General features: G+C 37.0%; 1 protein-coding gene across 1 annotated transcript in view; it reads right to left on the reverse strand.

The window, feature by feature from the left end:
* The window catches only part of LOC139152186 (glutathionyl-hydroquinone reductase YqjG-like), a 39,637-nt gene extending 27,598 nt beyond the window's left edge, over positions 1 to 12,039 (reverse strand). The window contains exons 1-2 of the mRNA XM_070725306.1: positions 11,584 to 12,039; positions 1,894 to 2,072 (exon numbers count right to left, since the gene is read on the reverse strand). Of these exons, the coding sequence (XP_070581407.1) occupies positions 1,894 to 2,072; positions 11,584 to 11,731 (327 nt within the window). The 5' untranslated portion in view covers positions 11,732 to 12,039. The remainder of the gene's footprint in view (positions 1 to 1,893; positions 2,073 to 11,583) is intronic.
* Positions 12,040 to 13,841: the final 1,802 nt, after the last annotated feature.

Here is a 13,841-nt window from a genome sequence, read left to right on the forward strand (position 1 = left end):
AATCGGTTGAAACATGTCTGAGTTATGGCTCTGTACATGAAAAAATCGTAATAAAATGGCCGTCTGGTGGCCATATTGGATCGTATCAGGAAACAAATTGATGTGCATCTGTATGACATATGAAGTAATCCTTGTACCAAGTTTGAATGAAATCGCTCCAGGCATCTCTGAGATATCTGCATGAACGGATGCACGGACGCACGCACGGACATGACCAAACCTATAAGTCCCCCCGGACGGTGTCCGCGGGGACTAAAAAACAGCATATCTGTCAGGTTAAGAGAATCTTAAGCTGGTTATCTTTTTATCAGTATTTTCATCCTATTAACCAAGCACATTTTAATTTTCAAATTAACATTATAAGTAAGTTCTGTTGAATAAGTTGAGACTGTACTTACTTAGAGAAAGCACACTGAAGAGACAAATGTTTGAAACTTAAGAAGTTCAAGGTCATCAAAAGCATTGCACTGTTTACACAGATTGCATAATTGCTATAAATAGCACATGAGGAATCTTACAGCCAAGCTTTACCATAAAAACCCTATCACTTTGACCACTCTTTTAATTGACCACTCTATTTTTTCCTCAAAAAGTAATCTTATTTTATCCTTACCAAGTCAACCATAAATGGAAATTAGAACTTTCTCTATCTCTATTTATTTGACCACCCTATCATGACAAACTATTATGAGCAATTTCTTTTAGATAACATAAATGGTGGTTCAGAATATATCAAAGTTAGGATTCAGGAAAGTTGCCTTTACATGTTTTAATCCTCCAAGATGGTAAGCATTTCACTATGAACTGTCAAAAAAAGTTGAACTTTCTGACAATTGTACACTAAAATTATTTTGGCTTTGATGATTTCCTAATTAATTCAATTATTTAAAATCATATTAATTATTTTTTCTGGGTGAATTGATAGGGTTTATACAGTACAAGATCTACATACAATGTAAGTCAAATTTTGACCAAAAATGACAAAAAAATTCCTTAAAAATACACATTTGCATATTTCATCACAATTTGAACAAATCTAAGTTGTGTTATCCCTAGGGACCTGTATACCAAATAACAAAGATGTCTGACCAGTGGTTATGAAGAAGAAGATTTTTTACCAAAAACGCCTTTTTTGGCATTAATTTGCCCATTTTCAACAATATCAAAAAATATAAAAAAATTGTTTCTCAAAATCATATTTTTCATCTACACAACAAATATCAAATCAGTAAGTACTGCGGTTCTCAAGATATTTGAGTGGACGGACGCCTCACACACGTACATACATATATACATACATACATACATACAGACTGACGCCGGACGGATACCCATCCCAATAGCTTCTATAGACTATAGTCTATAGTAGCTAAAAGTTATCATGAACTGGTGCAGCTTCTTTTATTGTGTATTCTCAACAATGGTAAATTTTTGTTTTCTCTTCACTTCAATTTATCATAGGTTGATCAATTTATTGGCATGTACAGTGTATTCCTTGATGTTTTTCATTCAACAGTGGCCAGGTCAGCAAAAGTTGAAGACACAGCAACTTAGCAAATGTGTGTTAAATTAGCAATAACAAGATATCTGAAAGTATAACAGGACAAATTGACATGCAATCACATACTGCAATTTTAACCCTTTGAACCCGGCTCGGACAGAAATGTCCGATGACGTCATCGAGTACCAGGGGTTCAGGGTGCAAAGGATTAAATATCGACAATTTGTGTGACAATAAAAGCAGGAGATGAGATTTAACAGGATGTCCAATTACATCTGGTGTTCCTTCTTCATTTGTAGAAAGAAATCAAAGATTTGAGGATGTACAGTTTTACTGTGTTGTATAAACAAGCTGGAAGAGAAGTATGTACCACCAAAGGAGGTTATTTTTACCTTATCAGTAAAATTCCATCCTCCTTCTCCAAGGAACCAATCAACAACAGTGTATGAAATAATTTTCTCCAAGCCTTTCAGTTTACGAACTATGAGAGTACGATGGGCCCAAGGACACGCCAATGACACATACAGATGATAACGATTAGCTTCTGCCTTGAAACCACTAGAACCATCAGCTGTAAAGATGATCATCAAAACTGATTAGCTGTTATCAATTCATAATAGCTACAATAACTACAACTTGCCTTGCCAATAAATTACTTAAAGGGAGGTGGTCATCAGAACTGCATCAGCGTTTCCGTTTCAATTTCAAAACTTGCGTACGATTTTACGCAACTTGGTTTTATTTGCGTAAAATGTATCAAAAATGTGTACGATTGGGAATTGGTATCTGAAGTGAGTTGGGCAGTCTTTTCTGTAGAACTTGGGGGGTTTCCTTTAATGCGCATGCTCTATTAACAAAAAACAATAACCTGGGGGGCTTGAAGGTATATGTACATGTATGTAGCTGAACGCTTGCGACGCCATGATGCATAGCGCATGTCTCGTATATGATCATTAAGCAGCCTGATGACTTCATTTTCAAAGAAAATACTTTCTGACAACGAAATTAGTGTTTTCAAAGGGCCAACAAAAAGCAGATACTGATCAAAGTCCCACGGGACCTCTCAAGATGCAACCGGACAGAGTCTAAATCGTCACCCGTAAACACTTTCCAAATAGCATGCCACGTAATGACCATTAACTGTATTGTGTTACCAACAACGTACGCTCGATCGATTCTCAAATTTTTTGCATCTGTTGTGTTATTGTCTGTACAGAACTGATTGACATGATGCTTTGTGATGATGAAGTACAATGTTTCACAAAGAGTTGCGGTCCACTTAAGTCTAAAATGTTGCAATATCATGATAAATGTCACTTGCAAGCAATTGCATATGTTCTATTTTTGTCCTCCATTGAACCACGTTCAGGCAATTACTTAGTTCACATTGGCAACCCAACTGAAATTTGGGCCGACGCAAAATAATTGTCCTTTTGGGATGAAATTTGGTCCGCGTCCGCACTTATCCACACTTACCGGTACCAGAATTAGGGCCGACGTAAATTTACCTTCCTTTGTGACCTCTGACCTGTCAAAGTTCAAAGTGGCGCATTTGAATAACGGCACGCTGTTTCAACTGTTCATGATTTTCCTGCGTTTTTACGCACAAGAAAGGCAAATATGACTACCACTCGCCCTTTTAACCATCGGAGAGATCTTCACTATTTATTGGATTAGCATATGGTATATATAAGACCGCGATGGAGTAATAACTAGTGTGCGGCATTTTGACATGCCTCTCTAGTCTATTACGTGCACTGTGGAATCGAATGACATTGTCTCGTTTGCGGAACAAAGGTTGGTGGGAAGTTCTGCGTACATGGGATGATACATGTAAAGACTGGATTGAAAACTTTCGATAGGTGTAACCTTTAGTTTCAAACGTCGTTTGTTTTGTGCGAATAGGGTGACTAGTTCAACTTCGATCCATGGCGGAGGCCTGGTCAACTGGGACCAGGGCCGACGCAACGTGTCCACACTGCACCACACACGTGAATTTGCGTCGGCCCAAATTTTGCGTCGGCCCTGAACCTCCCCTTCTAGCTGAGATCAAACTGCGTCGGCCCTAGGCAAACACAGCGTGTCCACATTGTTTTTTTACGTCGGCCCAGGCCCAAGGCTGGTGCTACACTGACGCAAACTGGTCAATCTGAACTGGGTTATTGTTGTGCGGGCCAAGTATGTCGTGTTATGGGGCGGCATTTCTCAATGCGTATTAGTTTACGCAGTCATGATTTTTTTTGCGTATTTCAGAACAATTTTGCATAAAATACGCAGGATTTGGCGTGAACGGAAACGTTGTGCATGTGTGCAACTTTCTTGTAAACTTACAATGTATTTCATGCATGATATCTAGATGCATCATTTCAACACAACTGCAACACAGAAATTTTACAATATGCATTGGTAACAAATATGTTTTAACTTTGATCAACCGCTAACGTACTCTAGATACAGTGTTTACATCGGTTGTAGGGGTCTCTGGCAACCTTTGAGCCTAGTTCCGACGACCCCTCCCTATAATATCTGTACTTTCATCTGTTAGGGGGCTGGGAAACTCAGTGATTGAATCACAGTATTCAACATTCTTGTCATCGTCCGCTCGCACGGCTCGTTAGCCAGACACGAGTCTTCCACTAACTACGCCGTGCGTGATCACGCTGTTATACTGTGCGAAGGAAATTTGATAGAACTTGAAAATCAGGCGGACCAATCACAGCACGCGTTACATAAACAGAGAAATCCGAGATGGCGCCAGCAAAGTGCAGAGTGTGCATCTTCACATCAGCGTTTCCCAATCACTTACTTGGCATTCCAAACGAAGTTTGCAGAGGGCTTGACGATCTTGTTGTGTCGAGGTACATTTGTAAACCATATTTCGCCAAAGTAAATACTCAGCTAATAGCTAAGCTGCAAGACAGTGTTACAAATTTACACTCTCGCTTTGAATGCGTACGGGAAGAATTTTGAAATGTAAACAACAGCGATCGCTGATTGGCTAGTTACAGGTCTCGTACAGTCATGTGGTGGCGCTTTAAAAACCATGATCTGTCGACTCGATTGGCCAAGGCCTGATTTCGGGAAGCATCCAGCTGCCCGAACAGCAGGCCTTGGCAAGCGAAGATGCATTCTTGTATTAGGCCTATCACTTCCAAGGCACTTCTGGAACCTGATGGTACTGATGGTGCAAAATGTGTTCCCTGTACGACCATTTGACCCCTCTTTGCATATGTCAAGAAAGTGCCCATCATGATTGAAATTTATCATACAATCAAAACGATTCTATGAAAATTAAAAATCTCAAACCCAGCCCAGGTTATGCAAATGGCTGCGTCATTAGTTAATCCTCCATTATGTGGCCAACGTATTGTAAGTTCCTGTTTAAAGCTGAAAGGAAAGAAAGTTACCGGATGTAATTCTGACACAGCACCTGGGAAAATTATGCGCCAAACTAAACTAAGTGCAGGATATTGCCAATCATCTCCAACAATCAATAGAAATATGACAGAAAGCCATTACTGCCTTAGCAGCTTCCAAGCAAGGTCATGTAGACTAGTACAAAAAGTCACTTCCTGGGTTTTTTTCAAGCGTACCAATGAAGATTCTACACTGACATTTATCCTTTGCTCTGTTTCAGATGTTTGCTTCATAGTACTTGTTACGCGATCACACCAATCTGAGTATGTACACTTCTCTGGTGCTAGAGAAACTCGAAACAAAGTTTGCAGAAGTTCATTTTATTTTTTGACATAGTTATAAAGCCTACAATCTTGTAGCAAGTGTGGAATTCCAAAATCGTTCATCATGAGTTACTTTCAGATAGCATCGAAAATGTAGCCTCATACAGTGTTGCAGCCAGCAATAGGGGGTCACTGTGTCCCACTACTGTTTTTAGTCCCCACGGACACCGTCCGATGGACTTATAGGTTTGGTCATGTCCGTCCGTATTAAAGGAATTTTCATAATTAGGGATATATATCTGAATTGACAAGATCAAAATTGATGAAACTTGCTACGTACATTAAAGATACTATAATACAATAAGCATTTTCTCTTCAGCCAATTCCTAATTTGCATATTTAATGAACTTTCCTAATTAGGGATATATATCTGAATTAACTTGACCAAAGTTGACAAAACTTGCTACATATATTGAAGACACTATGATACAGCAATATTAAAAATCGTTAAGCATTTTTACTTCAGCCAATTCCTAATTTACATATTTAATGAACTTTGCTAATTAGGGATATATCTGAATTGACCGGACAAAAGTTGATGAAACTTGCTATACACATTAAAGATACTATGATACAGCATTATTGAAAGTCATTAAGCATTTTTTCTTCAGCCAATTCCTAATTTGCATTTTCGATGATCTTTCCTCTGAGATTCACTTGATCAAAGTTGGCAAAACATGCTATGTACATTGATGATTATACCAGGTTAAAACAATATTGAAAGTCATTTTACATTTTCATGTCAGCTAATTTATAATTTGCATAGCTAATGAGCTTTCACAGTTTGGCATATATTGCTTGAAGGACTTGACCAAAGGTAATTACACTTGCTATATAAAGTGGTGATACAATGACAGCAGTCAAAGAACTTTAATATTTTCATTTCAGCTAATTACATATTTGTATACTTCATGACCTTTTAGAATTATTAAAATCGGTGGTGAATATTATTCATTATGTTGATCATAATACTTTCAATGAAGTTGCAAACATGTGGCAAAGGTTCAAATTTACACATAACTGCAATACATAATGAAACACGTGAGCATTTTCAGTTCATATCTGGTTATCAGATGGTGAAATATTGACATTGCACGGTCCCTTAAGTTTGGAACAAGTCATCGTTGATGACACTAGTCCCCGCTGGATTATGGTGTTTGAATTACGTTGATTGAATTGCATGCTTGGTAGCGTCATCACAGGGGAGAGGGGTTAATTTGTTAAATGTTGAAAAATCACATGATAGTGGTCTGTGGGGGTCATGTTTGTATACTTGGGACAGTAAAGTTATGGCTGTTGGTGTTTTCCATGACAAGATTAAAAGTTTGTGTGCCAAGTTTGAACAAAATCTGTTCAGGGATAGTTCAGTTATGGTTCAAAAACCTGAAACAATCGCAAGAAAATGGCCACCTGGCGACCATATTGGATTGTATCATTAAATAAATTGGCGTGCAAATATATTTATATGCAATAGTACTTTATCTGTGTACCAACATTGAATGAAATTGGTTCAGGGATATTGAGGGGTCAGTCACAATCAGGGTGCGCTAGAGTGTGTCACTTAGGTCAAAATTTCAAGTTCATGATAACTGTCCAGTTAAATAATATGTTGAAAGGTTATGGTATGGGGCATATCTTCCTAAAATTTGGTGAAGCAAACGTCATTAGTTTTACCACAGTGCACGTTGTTTTATATGGTTGACACAGTGTCACGGACGCTACAGAAATGTTGTACATGAAACACAAATGTCATAATAAAATTTTAAACAATGATTTGTTAATGCTTTCTTATGTTATTACAATATAAAAGATGCATATTGGCATTAAAATAAGCTATACTTAGTATGATTTACTTAATTTTTCCATGAATAAACACAACCTCAAGTTAGTGAGAAATACAACAATATTGATCATATTTTTTAATAGGACTTTCAACTTCTCTATGTCCTTCCGCTGGTATGCTGTACTTAAAATTTTTATTGTCATGAATTAACCATGCTATAGCAACAATATTAATACCATTCAGTGTAATAAAATGAATTCTTTCTAAATTATTTTCTGTTTAGTATGACATGTAATTTTGTCACGGACGCTACCAAAATCAAACTTGAAAGTTAGGTCAATTTGAAATATAAAAAGCAATCAACAATCTGGTTTTTTCTTTCTCTTTTCTCCAAAACCTTTCTCTATCAAACATTTAAATTGTGAAAATTGTGTCAAAACATTGACAATTTCTTTAAATTGAACAAGAAAGCTATAGCAACTACTGCAAAAATCAGTTGGAGTATGTGAAAAATGTCTATACCAGTAATAAACTTTCAATACGTCAAAAAACACAGAAGTTAACATTGCTTGTGCCTTACTTAAAGTGTAAAACCAAGATAAAACTAGACACCTAGATCAGGCTAGAGGGACAGGTTGTTAAACTTTGACCTGTGGTCCCACAATAAAATTTGCTACAATGTATTTGACACACCACCCCAGAAATCCAAATGGCTTGCAGCTGTTCTAACACCTGTCAGGATGGGGCGCGCACACACACCTAGGTGAGGCTGGAGATCAGAGACGTAGTCTGCCAACCTTTGACCTCTGTTCTATAATATATCTGTACTCTCTGACGAGCATAAAGTTGGCGTCATACTCATCCTCATCCTCAGCCTCAGAGGTCACGCGAAAATGAGGATGAGGATGACGCTACAGTGTCAGCTCCACCGGCGTCAGATCTTATTATTCCCGAATGCATCTGATGGAATGATAAGTGTAAAAACGACTTTAAAAATATGCTCCAAGTTTCATATCACTGTAAATGTGGGATTTGCATTTCATAATATTTAGTTACCTCTCCTCTCAATATCCGTTTCTCACGTTGTAGTTATAAGGCAACATTCTTAGCCCTTAATTTCCTTAAAGTTCAAAGGTTTTATGTTTAATATATTGACTTTTCAGGCCCCAAGTCATAACGTTTATACAAGTTAATTGTTTTATATGTCCTTTGAATAATTAGGGCTTTCACATCACCTCTCATGGTGGTGATTTTTACACATTTCGGACCATGTATACCTTTTTTGCACCAATTTTTGGAAAATCTTAACGCAAGAGTTAAGAGGATACCGACAAACACATCCGCGGATCCATGGACTTAAAATTATGAACATTTCCAAAAAAACTAGTCCATATGAGATATTCTAACGATAAAATATTACCTGCGAACCAGTTTTAGGATTCAAAAGAAAGTTGAGAAAGAATGGAGTTGTTATTTTCTTAAGTTATGGGCAAATTTTATCATTATCCATCATCGGGTAGCGTAACCTCCGCAATCTTTGGATACGACGCTGAAGCTGATGCTGAGTAGCGTCATTTTAGCGTCAGCTAGAAAGGTCACCTGAGGATGAGGATGAGGATGACGCCAACTTTACGTTCGTACTCTCTGCCTTCATACTATGTGAAAGTGGTGGAGACAGAGTTAACACAAATGTCATTTCTTACCCCCTTGATTTTTTAAAATTCAAAATGTGATAAGAAAACAATAAAATGTGATGGTTATTTCACATTTAGATTGGCTTATAATCTGAAAAACAATGTTTGCATTTTATTGTAGCATCCGTGACATAATGAATTGAAATGGAATACACAATAATAAATGCATATACAGCACAGAATTCATTGTTCTTTTCACTAGAATTCTAATAACATATTCAATATAATTACTGCATTCTTAAAAAACACCAATCTAAGTGTTACAGTTGAGGCTCAACATAACTTTTTGAGTGTTTTATTACTTTTAAAAAAATCAATTTTGTGCAAATTTACAATTTTATGCCTTGAAGACATTTTGTAACCCAACTCCATGTATGTACACACAATACACACTAGTATTTATATTTTCAGTGGATTAACTGCTTTAAAATGTTTTAAATAGTTATTAATTATTAATAATGTAGTAAACACTGTCACGGACGCTACACCGTCACGGATGCTACATTTCCATATTTTAGGAATATTAATAGTTAATGCAAGGGACAGTAATTATATAATTTGTTTATTTAAGGTAGGCACCTATTGACACTTAGGCTGTGACATCAGATCTTTTATAACTCCTGTTGTCCTTAAGATATGAGTGTGTCACGGACGCTACAAGAAATTCTGACCACAATGATCTCCATTTTCATTTATTCACAAAACAATACAATATGCAACTTTATTTAATTTTGGTGTATAAAATGCTTGCCATGGATGTTGAGGTTGGAATTAAATTCAATATTACAATATTTTACCCATTTTTCTACATATAAACTAAAGGTATATGTACTTATGGTCATAAAACACAAAAAACATAACGATGTTACAGTTTTGGTAAAAATACCACAGTTTCTGTTCCGATGCACATAATCACATGAAATAACTTGTGAAAGAAAGATTAGGTATTCTGCAATAACATATGTAAGCTAAAAATTCCACAATTTTAACACTGTGTTCCAAAAAACATTTTGAAATTAAGTACATTTTGAAGTGAAACAGCATAACGCTACTTTTTACAGGTTTTAAAGGCATTTTTGTGGATGTACAACCAAAACTGCACAATATATGCAATATTTCTTATGTGCCCAGTTATATACAACTATTACTATTTATTAGAAACAAATAAGCAATATAATATCAGTCTGAATAGCAGATATATGTCCATAACAAATGAAAATCATCTAGCGCACCCTGATTGTGACTGACCCGTCAGTTATGGTTCAAAAACATGAAAAATTCTCAACTAAATGGCTGCTCAGCGGCAATATTGAATCATATCGCAAAATAAATTGATGTGCATACATATATATATATATATATATATATATATATATATATATATATATATATATATATATATATATATATATATATATATATATATATATATATATATATATATATATATATATATTATATATATATATATATATATATATATATATATATATATATATATATTGAATCATAATGGAGGCTGGAGGCATCATAGGCCAGTGGCTAGAGCAGTGGACTCATGATCAAAGGATGGAGAGTTCGAGCCCCGGCATGGCTGTGGTGTTGTGTCCTTGAGCAAGGCACTTTATTCCTCATTGCTTCTCCCCAGCCAGGAGTGATTGGTACCTGGTAGGACAGTGGTTGTAATGTGTGTGTTTAGCTCTGCTGCGCTTATTGGCTGCACATGTGAGCTGTTGCTTGCTCCCAAGGGAGTTGAGTGGTATCATATTAGGTCCTGGTGACCACGGGTAATAATAATTGTAAAAGCGCCTTGATCACATGTACTTGTGGATATGTGCGCTATATAAGACCCCAATATTATTATTATTATAAATTGATGTGCATATATATGCCGTGCAGTACTTTATCCTTGCACAAAGTTTGAAAAAAATCGGCCCAGGGGTGACAGAGAAACGGCTGCTGACGGATGAACGGACGGACAGCAGGACGGGACCAAATCTATAAGTCCCTGCCTGACTGCGTCCGTTGGGACTTAAAAGTTGAAGTCTTTCAATTTCGAGTAGCCCAGTCTACTACCTTAATAATCTCATTTGCATATTTTGTTATTAGCACTCTCCTTTGAACGACAGCAGCTCTTGCATTTCCATGCCGCTATTCACACAAACACCAAAGTGAAACAAAGTGAAGGTAGTGGACATAGGCACAGCCAGACATACATACATATATACATATATACAGACACTGGCCTTCTATAAGTATTAGATAACCTTCTGTTTTGTAATATCCATACGACAAAATGAGAGCCCAAAATGGCATGACAGGGCTACTTTTGACTTGAGTTCAGTTCAGCAGTGTATGCCCCGGGGTCACACACGCTCGCGGGTCCGAGTGTAATTTTTACACACACTGAACGTTTTGCGTTTTACCATGGAGGTACCTCCATGGTTTTATTGGCATACGAATTTGAATCACAATAAAATATTTCACCTTCCTTGATGTTAAATTATGAAATTATACGAATGGCTTTGCCTTTTCAGTGACTGATGCATGTTGATGCGTAGGCCCCCGGAAACGAACTCTCGATCCACAACCACAATTTATTTACCTGTTTACATGTACTACTACTTAGCCCTGCGTGCGATGCAGTGTGTTCCGCTACAGCTAATCGGGGCGATTAGCTGTAGCGGAACACACAGCATCGTACGCAGGGCTAACTACTACTATACTACCGTGGTTGAATGTATGTGTACGCTTCACGACGATTACCTCACCAACGCTCACTTTGAAGGTGCAGCTCAGGCAAGCTAAACAGGCGCACAACGTTTGGGTTGATTTGTACGAAAAGCGAACTCTTCCTCTACTTACCGGTGACTTTAGAGCGAAAGGAACTTTGTTTCCTTTCGTATTCCCCTTTTTTATTCACAGACGATGTCCACGAGTTCAGCCACGTTTTCGAATCTTTGCCACCTGTGTCGCTGCCTGCGCCTGCTTCTGGCTTTTCTGCTGACATCATGCAATCTTGCAAAATTAGTTCCTGTGAGGCTGTGTGGTTGTAGTCGTGCACTCCGAAGAAACTTTAGAGTGGTTGTTGTTTTTACTGCTTATCTGACTGAAAAACACCTTTGATAGTAACCTGGTAACACGATTAATTTTCTACACACGCAAACTGGAAGGTACAAACCCCGGGCGTGATACAAAGGGCGATGTTTATATACTGGATGAGAGATGAATTATAATAGTACTATATTATACATGATATACACTGGTACTCATGTCGCGTAGTCTCGGTTACCCAGACTCCTCTCGCGTATGAGAAGGACCTGTATGCGTGCTCCTTAAGTCACTGATTGTTATTGAGGTCGACTGCATGCACATGCTGGGATGCTGAGTACCGGTATAATATAAGAAATGTCTTATTACCGCATGCGGGAAGCATTGTTTCCTCCACATTTAGCATGTATTTGGAGGAGGGGTGGGGTGTCTGGACGATGACTGGGAGCATTAGTTTTTTGCTCCCCGCTTCATGTGGAACCACATCAACTTTTTCAAGGGACAGTTCATTTATTTTGAGGGGGTGGGGAGGGTTATATTCTGAAAAATTGTGGCCTGGTGTCAAATTTGCAAATTTGACATTTTGAAAGTGCACAGAAATTGTCAACATTGTAATTAATCTGTGAAAAAAGAACAGAATTTTGTACAATATACCATGAGAACTGCCGATACCTGAATGAAAATGTCAACTTGTAATACAGCTCAGAACTTTTATTTTCACTAATTTTACTTGAAATAGTCAGCACTTTGCCTATACATATGCAGTAAAGAAGTGCTATATGATACACTTTAGTGGAAAAAGGTCTTTTGCATTTTTACTCCTTTATCAACTACAATTTAAAATTCAACTTAGTTTTTGATAGAAACTGTAATATGTAAACCACCGTTGAATTGCCTCCAAAGGGAAAGTGTAAACCAAATACATGAATACAAATACATAAATGCGTACAAATTAAAGCCGAAAAAACAGTGATACTGGAATTGAAATAACAGATTTTTTCCAGGTAACACAGTGAGGTAGAGAGTGTACAACTTGGAAATCATGGTATCATTAAACTATGTATAAGTTTGATTGCTTGGTGTTTCCTGCACAGAAATGAGCCATCAAAATAAGAACTGGTCAGTTTCTTCAGCCTAGGGGGTCACCATGTTTTTGAAATGCCAAAGGGGGGGGGGGGGGGGGGTTCAGTGTGTTTTTGAATTTTGACATGGGCTCATACTTGCCTAAAATGCATCGTGCCAGCCACAAATTTCATCATTCAGTTACATTTTTCGGGGGCCCTTCCGGCGCATAACTTTAATAATAATAAGACATTTTTCAGAGCCCCCTCCAAGCGCAAAACTAATATATATCTGACAATATATATATATATATATATATATATATATATATATATATATATATATATATATATATATATATATATTATAGATATATATATATATATATATATATATATATATATGCGATATCTGTATGTTAAAAACTTTTTGCCACACCCTTCGGGCATGTTACTGTAAAATATCAAACACATTATTTTTCAGCATGCCCTTCACCCGTATGACTTTCATATATCAGATATGTATATCAGAGATATCCGAATGTATAATATTTTTCGGCCTGCCCTTCAGGCGCAGTACTTTATCAATCTGATTAAAATCAGATGTAGAGTACAGCGACGTCTACATAGCGTATGCGGTATTCTCTTGCTATCGCCTCTCACTACACGAGAGGTGACAGCAAAAGAACACCGTGTAAGCAAAGAAGTCGGTGTACTCTACATCTGATTTTAATTAGATTGAGTACTTTAGTATGTGTCAAAAATATCTAATTCTTGATGTCTGTAATTTGAAAGTCTGTTTTGCAAAGTGTACTAATCATTATGAAATCTGCAGTTCATATGAAAAGCATGACAGTTTCTAATACTTCTCTGTTTTCTCCATGACAATTCAGTATTAGAAAGCAACATGTATGAATAATTCACCATCACATCTTTCTTAGGACAGTTCTGGACATCTGGTTATGCATAAAAAGAGTGGAATACATTCACAGCTCATTCAAAGTACTGTAT

The sequence above is a fragment of the Ptychodera flava genome, chromosome 15, assembly GCF_041260155.1.
Source record: "Ptychodera flava strain L36383 chromosome 15, AS_Pfla_20210202, whole genome shotgun sequence".
Classification (NCBI taxonomy): domain Eukaryota; kingdom Metazoa; phylum Hemichordata; class Enteropneusta; family Ptychoderidae; genus Ptychodera; species Ptychodera flava.